Source organism: Panthera leo, chromosome A2, assembly GCF_018350215.1.
Source record: "Panthera leo isolate Ple1 chromosome A2, P.leo_Ple1_pat1.1, whole genome shotgun sequence".
In the NCBI taxonomy this organism is placed as follows: domain Eukaryota; kingdom Metazoa; phylum Chordata; class Mammalia; order Carnivora; family Felidae; genus Panthera; species Panthera leo.
The window spans coordinates 39,428,410-39,441,060 of record NC_056680.1 but is presented as its reverse complement, the minus strand read 5'-3'; the positions used below and the strand labels follow the sequence as shown (position 1 = coordinate 39,441,060).

General features: G+C 44.7%; 1 protein-coding gene across 1 annotated transcript in view; it reads left to right on the top strand.

The window, feature by feature from the left end:
* The first annotated feature begins 3,046 nt into the window (after positions 1-3,046).
* Positions 3,047-12,651, top strand: part of LOC122214574 (RING1 and YY1 binding protein) — a 79,764-nt gene continuing 70,159 nt past the window's right edge. The window contains exons 1-2 of the mRNA XM_042929983.1: positions 3,047-3,168; positions 3,931-4,056. Of these exons, the coding sequence (XP_042785917.1) occupies positions 3,137-3,168; positions 3,931-4,056 (158 nt within the window). The 5' untranslated portion in view covers positions 3,047-3,136. The remainder of the gene's footprint in view (positions 3,169-3,930; positions 4,057-12,651) is intronic.

Below are 12,651 nucleotides of genomic sequence, written 5' to 3'. Positions count from 1 at the left end.
CTCAGGAAAAACCTCACTGAGAATGTCACTTTTGAACAAAGACCTGAAGGAAGCCAGGCAGCTAAGAATGTGATTATCTAGGGGTAGAACATTCCAGGCAGACAGAAGAGCAGGTGCAAAGGCCCTGAGGTGGGAGCACGAGTGCTCCAGGAAAAGCAAACAAGCCAATGTGACTTGAGTAGAGTGAATGATGGGAAGGGAGAAAGAATATGGTTTTTTAACCTATTCTACATCTCTGTGTAATCATTTACATCGGACACTTCTTGGGGAGTGCTTCTAACTAGCATCTATTCTAAAAAACCATGGATTTCAAATAATTTTTAAATCAAAAGAACCCTTCCTTCAGATGAAACTTGAAATGGAAGTTCAAAATAGGGAACAGAGGAGCAGAGGAGGGGCTGTCTGTCAAATCCCACTCATCCCTGTACCCAACGATGGTTCAAGGCAACACCATGGAGGAAGATTTGTTCCCCAAATAGCTCAGGTGCAACAAAAACCACTCTAGAATGATAATCTGATGCTCTGCCTAGAGACAAGTGTTCTATAGTACACTGCTCCAGAAGTATGCTTGTCTGGCTTCTGTACCTATAAGGAGGGTTTCAAAAGATATTTACTCCCAACAAGGAAACCAAATTAGTCTCTACAGTTGTAACCACATGGTGATGTGTGGGTCTGATATTTTCCTAGAAATGAGTTCTCTATTTTGGAACTTCTTTTTCCTTCAAAACAGCTTTTAAAAACTTTTTTGTTTTTTGAAAAGGTAAAACAGGTCAACGATTAAAAAGAAAAACCACTAAAAAGTTCGTCTCCTATGGATAACTAAATTACTGTGTATTTGCAATGGAATGCCACACATTTAAGAAAGCAAATTAAAAGGAACTACTGATAACAGGCAACAATATAGACGAATATCACAAAAATAATTTTGAGCAGACACACGAATACATACTTTATGACCTATATATATGACATTCACAAACAAGCAAAACTGATCTTTGGTGACACAAGCTGGAACAGTGGCTACCTTTGGAGAAGGTAATTACTCAGTGGGAGGATGAAAATATTCTATATCTTGATCTGGATGGTGGATACAAAGTATAGCAGGTATCTATAAAAATTCATGGAGCTGTAGAATGATTTGTGCATTTTATTCTATGTAAATAATAATAAAGTCAGTCTCCTTTCCATAAGCTGTGGCTCCCAGCTACCCAGTTTCCCTACCCAGAGGCCACTCCTCCAGCTGGGATTTCCTAATGCTCCTTTTTTTTCAGTACCTGCATACCAGGGGTGGAGTCCTGGGAGGAAGCCACGCAGACACCAGAGGCCAAGGCTGTGGGCACTGGGCCATGGCTTGTGTGCATGCCCCTTGGCTTTCTCTGGCCCCTTTGGCCCTCTGCCTCTCTCTTCTTCCTCCTTTTCTCCCTCCTTTCCTCAGAAGGCAGGGGGGTGGAAGCCAGGGAGGTGCGGGAGTTGCTGACCCTTGCTAAATACTGCTGTCCCTCCTGGCCCTCCAGGGTGTGCCTGCCTGCAAAGGACAGCATGTGCTGATCAAGCTTATCATTGACACGTTCCCTCCCTCTTTTATTCTCTCCCTTCTGTTCCCTGGAATGATCCTAGGACTTCCTGCTCCTTGGGCATTCAGTCTCGGAAAGCTTCCCTGGTCTCTCAGGCTTCCGTATGTTTCCCTTCCATGGGGCAGTCCTGATAATCCACTTTGTGTTTGCATATAAACGTATCTCAGTAGATGCTGCACGCCTGTCTTATCTTCCCTCCACACCCCTATCCGCACCTCCCAACTACTAGCATCATTCTTTGACCAAGTCCCTACCCCCCAGCCAGAGCTTCAGCCCCGCCAAGCCTTTTATCTAACCATCTTAGGGTCCTGACTCCTTGAGGGCAAAGGGGCCCGAATCATGTTCAAGTCAATTTGGCAAGCACTCTTGGAGCAGGGCGGAAAGTTGTTCTTCGCCTTCGAGAATCTTCCAAAGTGGGGGAAATGGTGCTCAACCCAGACCCAATTACAAAAGTTCTTAACCCGATACTTTGTATTGGTCCTTCCTTAGTGCAAGGCACTGACTTGCGTGCTTTTCGTGCATTCCATCTCTGAATTTCCCCAACAACACTAAGAGGACAGTTGTTAACCCTCACCTTGGAGATGAAGAAGCTGAGGCACAAGGTTAGCCTGCTGGCATGTGGCAGCCAGGATTTGAACAGCAACTTCCCTAGGGAAACGCCCTATTTAGGCTGGTGGTGGTGGTGGTGGTGGGGGGGGTGGTCTCCAGTGGGAGTTGGTGCATTGGAGTTCAGAGTCGGCCTTGGGGAACCTTTAGTTGTGCCACACCCTTAAATGCACAGTTCTCTCCTGCGTCAGGGGCCAGAGAAGGGGCTTAGGGCCGGAGTATCCGCAGGAAGCCAAGACTTTAAGAGAGGCAGATACAAAGCTCCGCGTGGCAGAGGAGCAGAGGGGCGCGGGGAAGCCCGGGCCGAAAGAAAGAGGCCCTGCCGACTCCCGGGCACTACAAGCCTCGAGGCGTTGCAAGCGGCGCGGCAGTTGCCAGCCCCAGTGGCGCGCGCAAACTGCGCGGAACTACTTCCCCCGGGGCGGCTTCGGGGCCGGGGTCCACGCGACAGCCCGATAAAGCGGGAGCGAGGGATCCGAAGCCCACCGCCGCTTCCCGGGCGCGGCCACGTGCGCCCCTCTAGGCTTGCACGCTCCGCCGCGCCGGGCCGCCGGGCCACCGGCAGGCACGCGCGCCCCCAGCGCGCACACACTCCCGGGCACGCACACCGACGGCCCAGCCCACGTCCGCCACGCCCCGCCCTCCCCCGCGCCCCGCCCCCGCCCTCGCGGCGCAGGCTGCCGTCCTCCCATTGGCCACACGGCGCGTGACGCGCGGCGCCCGGCCCCGCCCCTCGTCAGTCACTCGGCGGAGGCGGCGCTGGCGGGGACTAGTCTCGTCCGGAGACTGGCAGCGGCGGCGGCGGCGGCGGCCGGAGCTCGAGCCCCAGCGGCTGAGGGCGGGCGGGCGGGCGCGGGGGAGGGAGGGGGGCCGGTCCGCGACGACTCCCCGGACGGCGTTTCTCCTCCGAGCGGCGCCGATTTCGGCTTTGGGGGGGGCGGGGGTACAGCCCATCCATGACCATGGGCGACAAGAAGAGCCCGACCAGGTACCTGCTCCGAGCTGAGGGGGCGGAAGGGGAGGGAGGGTTGGGGGCGGGCGGGGGCCGGCGACGACTAGGCCCCGGAGCCACCCGGGGCGGGGGGGAGGCGCTGCTAAGATGGAGATCCGGGGGCGGGGGGAGGCGGCGGCGGCGGGCGGTGGCGGCGGCGGCGGCGGGAGGCGGTGTCGCTCCCGCTCGGGGCCGGCGGCCGTGCGCGCCGCAGCCATGGCGGCTCCTCCTCAGCCGCCCTCCGCCGCCGCCGCCGCCGCCGCCGCCACTCCTCCCAGACAAAGGGAGATTTAACCAGGTGGGGAGGGAGGGAGGGCGCGAGCATGGGAGGGGAGAGGGAAGGAGCCGGCCCACTCCCCGCCGCCGCCGGCCTCGGGCTGCCCCTGCGCGCCCCCTCCAGATCCGGCCCGCGGCTCCCCTGCCGGCCCCCCCAGCCCCACGCTCAAGTCCACAAGTCCGCCCGCTTCCTGCGCCCGCCGCGGCCCTTCCCGGGGCGCCGCCGCCGCCGCCTGCTGTGCGAGGCAGTACGGCCCGCGCCCGGGGGTTGCGGGGTGCCGGTAGGGGCGCCCCGTGCCCTCCCCCGGTCCCTCTTTCAGTCCCCGAAAAGGGTGGGTGGGTGGTCGCCTGAGCGAAGTTTCCAGCACTGGATTCCTGCGAAATTGCGACGGCTCACCAGCGCCTGTGTTTTGCTGTTTCTCCCCCTTTTTCCTGCTCCCTGTCTCTTCCCTCCCCTTTCCCCCACTCCTCACTCCTCCGAAGGCCAAAACGACAAGCGAAACCTGCCGCAGACGAAGGCTTTTGGGATTGTAGCGTCTGCACCTTCAGAAACAGCGCTGAAGCCTTTAAATGCAGCATCTGCGATGTGAGGAAAGGCACCTCCACCAGGTACTTGAGGATCTGTGTGAGCTTTTGTTGAAGGACTTTTTTTTTTTTTTCTTAAGGTGGGAGATAGGGTAGAGAGCTGTACTTGCTGCCCTCTTTCCAACTTGTTGATTACGGCTTTTTTGCATTTGGGGGGTGGGTAATGTGTGGTTTTGGTTGTGTGTATTTCGTGTTGGGTGCAAAGCTTCCTATTCACTGAATGATTTATGGGAGGGAATTTTTCCAGGTTTTCGTCTTATTTCAAACAGACTGGATTTATTTGACACTTGTATCCATTGGCTTATTGGTATTGGCTCAAAAAGAGAGGAAGCAGTGCTTTTGCTATGCATTGTAGGACTTTAGACCTTTTATTTTTGCCATGTGTAGAATGTTTTTAATTTGCCTGTCCTGAATTTTTTTTTTTTCCCTTTTCCAGAGATTTAACGGTGAATGTACAGTTAGGCTGGTTATTGTGCTTTTCCTGTCTTGAGCTGCAAACGTCTGTTATTTTCTTGCCCTGTGAAAAGAAATGTTAGGGTTTGATAAAGTAGTATTTGGAAAGCTGAGCTGTCAATTTGTGTGTTTTCTGATTAGCTTATGCAGAGTGGTGATGGAGGACGATTTTGCAAAATGGTGAAAGGAATATATTGAAGTTTGCATGTAAAGCTTTATTATAATGAAAAGAATGTTGAAAGAATTCCTTTTCGTTTTTTGTGAAGGTAGTAAATCGCATCTGGTATCAAAATGAGTGGAAATATTTCACTTTTAACGTTCAGATATATTTGGATAAAATGTCAAAGTTGATTTTGTAGTTTTCTGGTCATTTTTTAAATTGTATCTGGAATTTGGTTCAGGGGATGTTAGAGTTTGAAGTTAAACTGTTCTTGATGTCGTTTAATGGGAGGGCATTGGGGGATGTGTGTGTGAAGGCCAGAGAGGAGTTGAGTTCCTAGTGAATCCTTGAAGACTTAAGTCGATTGCCAGAAGTCTCATTTCATCAGGTACTTATTTTTAAGTTGGTAGTGTTCCAATATGACTGTGTGGTAGTACTGCATAGTTCTAACTGGATAAGGTCCTTGGACTGAATGAATGTGTCCCGTTAGGGTTTTCTTGCTTTATTTATACTTGGGAATTACCTAGGATATCGGGTAATCTGAAGAATATAATTCTGGGATGAATTGGTGCAATTACTGGGAGAGCAGTTCTGTGACTTCCACTAACTCTTGAAGTAATGAGTGCTTTGAATAAAAGTATTCAAGTACTAGAAATATTTTTTCAGAAGTTTTTACAGCAAATTCATGTCAAGTTTTGTAGAACAAGAACTAAATACCATAGAACAGATTTAGTTAAAATAAAAAGCACTTATTGGGAGCTTAATAGATTTTGCTTTGTTCTACGAAACAGGGAATTCCATCAAATGGGATGAAAGTTTAGAAATGTATTTGTTATTTAAAGCAATAGTGATTGTATTTTATTTATGAGTAATGTTTTTTTACACGTAGAATCCCTCAGAGGCCAAACCTCTTTATTGTGGTTTTGCTTTGAGTGTTACCGTAGATGATGTTCAAGTGACTAGGAAACTCCTAAGAACTTGAGAACTTTACTGGTGAAGAGCAAAAACCAAATTCAAGTTTACATCTGATGTATTGCTGGGAATAATTATCTTATAATGAAATGCGTTTCAGTTTCTTGGTGTATTAAAAAAAATCTGACTTAATCAAACTTTCTGAAAGCCTGTGGGAGGTTTGATTTTAAAAGTAATAGAAATGTTTAGTTTTTTCAGGGTTACAGATGATGACAGTGAGATTCAGTTTTTTTAAAGAAATACTTTAAATAATTAAAGATGAAATATTTTAGGAATAGGACAGTCTCTTCTAACCTTTACGGGTTTTTGTGTGATTTTTTTGAGGTCTCTTGTTGAGTAGGATTTGAACACAGCTTTCCGAGATGTGAGGACTTAAACTCCTAACAAGTCACTTATGATACCCTTACATAGCCAAAGTGTGTTTTCTTGGTTACTGTCAATATTTTGGTGTTTTAGATCTATTCTTGAAGTCGTCATTAATTGGAAGGTGAATGACATTTTGGCTTTCTCATGCTGTGAATGGATTTCATGTAGACAGGTGAATTTCAGAACTCTTCATCCAGGTTTTTCCAGTCTAGTAGCTGTTGGTTAATTTCTCAGTGATAGTACTCCTTATTGCTGTGTGATTTTTCCTGTGCCTTTTTCTTGAAATTTTCTTGGTACCTCAAAGGTTTAATACTTTTTGCCTTGCATTCTTTTAATCACACCTGGTATTGATGACAGTAGAAAATTGTTGGGTTTTGGATGCTGAGTAATAGGCAGAAATTGATTTTAGAATAACTTAAATAATCAAAAAGGGCTTTGTAAACCTGTTGACTGGTATAGAAATTAGGTTTTACTGCTCTGGGCTGGTGTTTCTTACTCGTATTGTAGTAACAGCCTATCTGGTGGCCTAGCCACTGGCCATTTTGGAGTTCATCATTTTTGTCGCTGTCACCATCATCTAGTCAACCATTGAAGTCAGATTTTAATTAGTAGTAGGTCCAATAGGACACAGAAGTGCATTTACCCTTCGAGATAGAATTGGTGTTACTCAATTTGATGAGGAAAATACTGACTCTCATCCAAAGAACATTTATTAAATTCCTAGGAGGTGAAAAATACTGGTCAAGACATTGGTAGGGAGCATGGGTTGGTTAGGCATGCACAGGGATGATCAGAATCCAGGTTATAAAGACTCTAAGAGTGGTGTAAATAATACTATGGGAGATTGGAGCAATCTGACTTGGGGAATCAATTAGAAGGATTCCTCCTCCCCATTTCTTTGGGCAAGGAGAATTGATTTCTACAAAATCACCTGCCACCTCTTCATTGTTATTGCCATGTGTACTAGATATCTTGAATTCTGCAGGTAGATTCATGAGAGTAATTCATAAGGTCTTCTTCCTATTGGAGCAGCATAGAGCAGAATGAAAGGAGGACCAGATTGCTCCTAAGGAACGTGTTAAGGGAAGGAGGAGATGCTTACTAGGCTGCTTGGAAGTTCAGCGGGCAGTAGAGATCTATATTTTGGATATCTCAGTTATATGGAGGGTCTCCGTATACGCTCCTTTTTCTAACTATATCGTCACACTCTGTTTTCATTTTTTATAGCTTTACTGGGTATGATTTGCATACTATGCAATTCACTAATTGTAAGTGTATGATTCATTGAACTTTAGTTATTTTAAAGACTTCTGCCGCCATCACCACAAACTAGATTTTAGATTTTCATCACATCACATGGTTTTCCTCTGTCTGTTCTGTGATATGTCATAAGAGCACTGGAAGGTTGCCTCCTCACCATGCTGAGCTCTCTAAGGGCTTAGGCCTTTCAACATAGGAAATAAAAGAGTGTGTCTGTAAGGTGGCCGTGGGTGGGGAGGAAACACTATCCCTGTCGTAGGTGGTAAATAGGAGATAAAGTAGGATTTCCCAACCTACTTTGCCAGTCTCATGAAAGTTGATACCACCAGCTTTTAGAAGGAAAAAACCCTGCAAATTAACACATTTACCTGATTATTCTCTTAAGTGGAATTTCTTGAGTGTTGAGCAGAGTAACTTCCTAGACTTGGTGATAAATGAAATGTGTTTTGCTTCGGTCTACTGTTGCTGGAAATGCAGCGATGTCTTGGTTGGAAAATACAGATCGCCGAGACACCGCTGCAACTCTCGCTGATCAGTGGTTTTTCTTTTGATCATAGTGCTGCATTTTGACCAGCTACTGCTTAAGTCACGCTCGAAAACTGGTAAACTTTTGCTTTGGGTAATTAGCAGAGATTTAGAACTTTGCTAGTCTTCAGTGCCAGATTGTATCATGATGTTGTGTTCAAATCCTGTTTATTTAAATACCATCCCTCTGAAAAGTGTACTCTTTTTAGAGCTTTTATAGGCAAGTAGAAGTGAGGAATTTACTTTAGATGTGTAATAAGATTATGTCACTTAAAAAAAAAGTCGGTACTCAGGATATTGAATTAGAGGTTGGTACTCAGCTGTGTTATTTGTAAAATGTTCTCCTTGTGTAGGAGCTCCCTCATTCTTTGCAGTTATAAATGTGGACATTTTCTCTCCTTAACTTCAGATAGCCTAACAACTCAACATCCCTTGAATAGTTGTGAAGTACTTCACTATTGTGAAGTTTTAGAGGAAAACACACATAATTAGCGATAAGTGAAAGTTCTGATCTTCAAAACTACATCACCCTGAGGTAATGTTCAGATAGGAAAGCTCCCAGAAAGCAGGGGTGGGGTGTACCTAACTCTTCCCTATGCTTTCACCCACCACAGTGGTTTTGCTCCTTAGGTCACATTGGTTTTGCCGTAGTATTTGTCTTTCATAAAATTTCTCCATAAAATATATGGAAAAATTACCTGTCTTCCAAACCATCAAACCTTAGGAAACCTTTCAGCCTCAAAGCTGGTGGAGTTTTAATGATCACTCTTACCCAGAAACAGTGATAATTTATTTTGTTATTTGCTATTACGTTGGACTTACTGATTTATTGGTATCGACTTGATCTTATGTCTACTTGGTGACCTTAAAGTAAATTACCTGGGTAGTTGTGGTTATTTGACAAGTTTTTATTGAGCACACAGCCACATGGGCTCTGGGTGTACAGTGGTGGAAAGACAGACAAGGTCCTTGTTTTCGTGGAGTTTAAGATACTATGGAGAGGAAGAGAAAATAAGTAAACCGGAAAATAAAATACAATTTCGACCCGTGGCAAGTGTTTGGGAGAAATTAGATCAGGGTATGGAACTATAGAGTGATGAGAGCTGGGGCAGGTGACTACTTTCTAGACCACGTAGAGATAACACATTGGTCTTTTTAGGCAGCATGCATGCTGCTTTCTTTTGGAGTAAGGAGATGGTTATTTCTGTAGTCTGTGCCATTTAGCTCATTGGGTTGGGGACAGTTTAGAGTTGGAACCTTTGTGCACAGGCTACTCAACTTTTCCTTAGTTGCATGTCACGTATTGAAGCCAGGCCAGCAAACTTGTTAGTATATCCTGTTAGTTACTGGGATAGGAGGTTTGAATGGATTCAGTTATGTATTATTCATGTGGCATACATTTGTCCTGTGCTTCCGTAAATACCGAAGAAATTCCAAGACTAATAAAAACTATTTTGGTAAACTACAGCTACTTGAGGAAGTTGCTGGCACTAATTCAGTTCATTAGTACTTTAGGTAATAGTGGATATCTAAATGTCTCCTTTACGGCTTGAACTAAAACATTCTAGTCTTTCTGGCTCTCATTTTCTCTTTGGCTCCATCACTAGGGCTTTTTTCCTTTGTGACCTCTTTATCCTCCCCATCATGAGTGTTGCTCTTTTTTTTTTTTTACCTGTTAAAAAATGAAATCTTAAAAATAAATTAAGTAGTCACACCCATCTTGGGGCTCAAACTCACAACCCCAAGATCAAGTTGCATGCCCCACTGACTGAGTCAGCTGGGAGCCATTTACCTGTTTATTTTTAAGTAAGCTTTTTGAACGATAGTATATATAGAGAGAAGTGCACAAATCATAATAATAAGACTTGACGAGCTTTCCCAAGGTGAACACATCCGTGTAACTTGCACCCAGAAACAGAAGATTGCCAGGACCCCAGAGCCCATCTTACACTCTTGACAGTCACTTTAGCCACTGTCCTGATTTGTAATGCTGCAGAGGAGTTCTGCATGTCTCTGATCTTTATGAGTGGAGTCCTATGGTTGTGTGCACTTCTGCACTACCAGCACAGAGCCGGATGCGGGGCTCGAACCCATGAAACCATGAGATCATGGCCTGAGCCGAAACGAAGAGTCAGATGCTAAACTGACTGAGCCACCCAGGTGCCCTTGGGTCTGGGTTTTTGAGATTCATCCATATTATTGTGTGGTTCTTGTTTATTTTATCAGTGCTGTTTTATCCTAAGAGTATATTGGAACTCAGGTTTTTTTTTATTAATTTTATTTTTGAGAGAGAAAGAGCGTGAGTGGGGGAGGTGTGGAAGGAGAGGACACACAGAATCCAAGGCAATCTCCAGGCTGGAACTCAGAGCCGGTGAGATCATGGCCTGAGCTGAAGTCGGACGCTTAATCTACTGAGCCGCCCAGGCGCCCCTGGAACTCCGCTTTTTACATGTAGACCCTTAGAGACGTTCTGGCGATAGGGTCTCTTCTTGATTTCTATTACCTACATACTTGAACCCAGCTGTCTTCTTTCAGCTGGTGTAAATTGACACATTAGGTGAGAGGATAAAACCTGGTGTGTGGAACTTCCTGCAGATCGTAAAGGGAGTAAACTGCCTCACATCCAGTTGTGTTCATAAGTCATTTATAATATTTCAAGTCATTGGTTAAGTAAACAGAAAATTCGTCCTTTGAGGGACCCCCAACAACCATGTTGAAAAGGTTAGGTAACATCTTCAGTGGTGTAAAGCACCCAGTGACGGTATGCGTGGAATGAATGAGTCCGTGGTAGAGGTAGTCTGTGTGGGTACATTGGGGAAGGCTTCACTGAATCTGGGATTTGAATGAGGACTGTATGATTCTGTGATTGATGCAGAGTTTGTTGTACAGGCTTAAAGAAGTTCTTTGTTCCCTCTACCTCCTTTTAAGCTTTTCTCTCACTCGAGATGTCATCCATACCTTTCAACTTCTCCCGGCTGGCTGGTAATTCGCAGATACTATGTAGTAACCATACATATCCCTGCTCTCATGCGTGCATACCCATGACGATCAAATCCAAGTTGTTTTGAGGCCGTTCCACCTGGTCAACTTCAATTCTCTCCTAGTATTTATTGCCTTTAAGATAAGTCTAAATGCTGATCATCACGAGGGGCTTCTGGGTTAATCTTTTCATGTTCCTTTAGGATTTCTGGAAGCCGACTGCCTGCTACCTCACACCCGTCTGCCCTCCACATACAGCATGTGTGTGTTTCATGCCAAACTGCTTATTTTCTACGCACGGACGGTGATCTCTCATTTCCATACCTTCACACATTCCTTTCCTCTGGATTTTCTTCTGAAATGCTTTTCCTTCCTTCTGTGTCCTGCCTGTCTTCTGTCTGTCCTTCTAGACGTCTCAGGAAACTTTTCCATCACTCTCCGGTCAGGTACCCCTCATTGTAACGCTTGAAGTGTTTTTATTTGATTGCCTCACCCTTCAAATCATGTATACTTCATTGTAACACTTGAACAGAATTTTTATTTGATCACCTCTGTTAGGTTTTCACCTTTTTTGAGGGCAGGATCATTTCTTTTCACAGCTTTATTTTCTTTGAAAATCTAGTCCAGTGCCTGGCAGTTGCCAGGGGTTCAGTAAGTGTATATAGAATAAATGAAGTCTAGGAGTTTCAAGAGGAGTTCCCTTTAAAACTGTCCCAGCTAAGGGTTCTGAGTAATAGATATGCTTTCACATTAGTCTTGCATCTTGTGTGGGTAATTCATTGATTTAGCGGAAAGTTTTCTTGATAAAGTGTGTCCTTAAAAGTAGTATTCCTGTTTTTCTGGGTTTGTTTTTCTAAACGTGTACTAGAAATTAAACACAGAACTTCAGCCTTGGAGGCTGTAGGCAGTTCATTTAAAGTACTTCCTGGAGTGGTTTGGAGCTTCAGAGCATTAGCACATTTACCTAAAAAATAACCGTGGCGATTCTTAATCTTCTTTTTGGTTGCCCATTTGGTTACTTAAGCAGCCCAGAGTCATGAAAGTCTGACACTGGGGCCGAGGATCAGTCATGTTGTGCAAAACCAATTTTAAGGAACTAGATGGGTGTGCGTGAGAGCTGGCACCTAAAGGCAGTCTAAAAATAGACTCAAAACATGTTGGGTGTTGTTGATGTTACACTGTCCCTTGTATAAGTTCTGTTGTGTTAACATACCTATAAGTTGGTAGTTGTACCTTCTACATAGTGTGTATTACTGTTCTGTTGAGTAATTTGGGTTAATTACTTCCGTTGAAGTCTTGACTCATTCACTTCATTTATTTAGCTTCAATTTCAGTTGCATGCTGAAACAGTGATTGACACAGACTGTTGTGCCAAAGATGAATTCTCAGTGAATGCAATGCAAATAAACTGCAGTGTTACTCAGAAATCATGGATAGTTGAAATCACAAGGTAAACAGGTGCAATTTTAATTTTTAAATAGGATTAGATATTACTGTTCTCCTTTCCCTCTCCTGTCTACTTTGAAAACCATTTAAATTATCCTTTGGTTAGGAAATAAACTGGTGGAAGGGATATGTAAAAAGAAAAACCTTGCTCAAAACTTTATCATTTAAGAGCATTAGCAGTACAATTTAAGATGAAGTAGCCTTTGGGAGGGAGAAGAAATGAAAGGTGATGTAGCCAGTTTCATCACCACGTATTGGATCTTAAAACTTAGTACATGCTGGTTAGTTAAGGAGAAAACAAACTTGATTACTGCTTTCTAAGAAGATATCATTTCATATGTAGGTTATAAGGTTTATGCACTCTTCATTCTTTTACAAAACATTCCTTTAAAAGTTGTTCATGTCCTAAGTGCTGCTGGAATATTCGAGGTTTCAAGAACGAAGAATTCAGCTCAAAC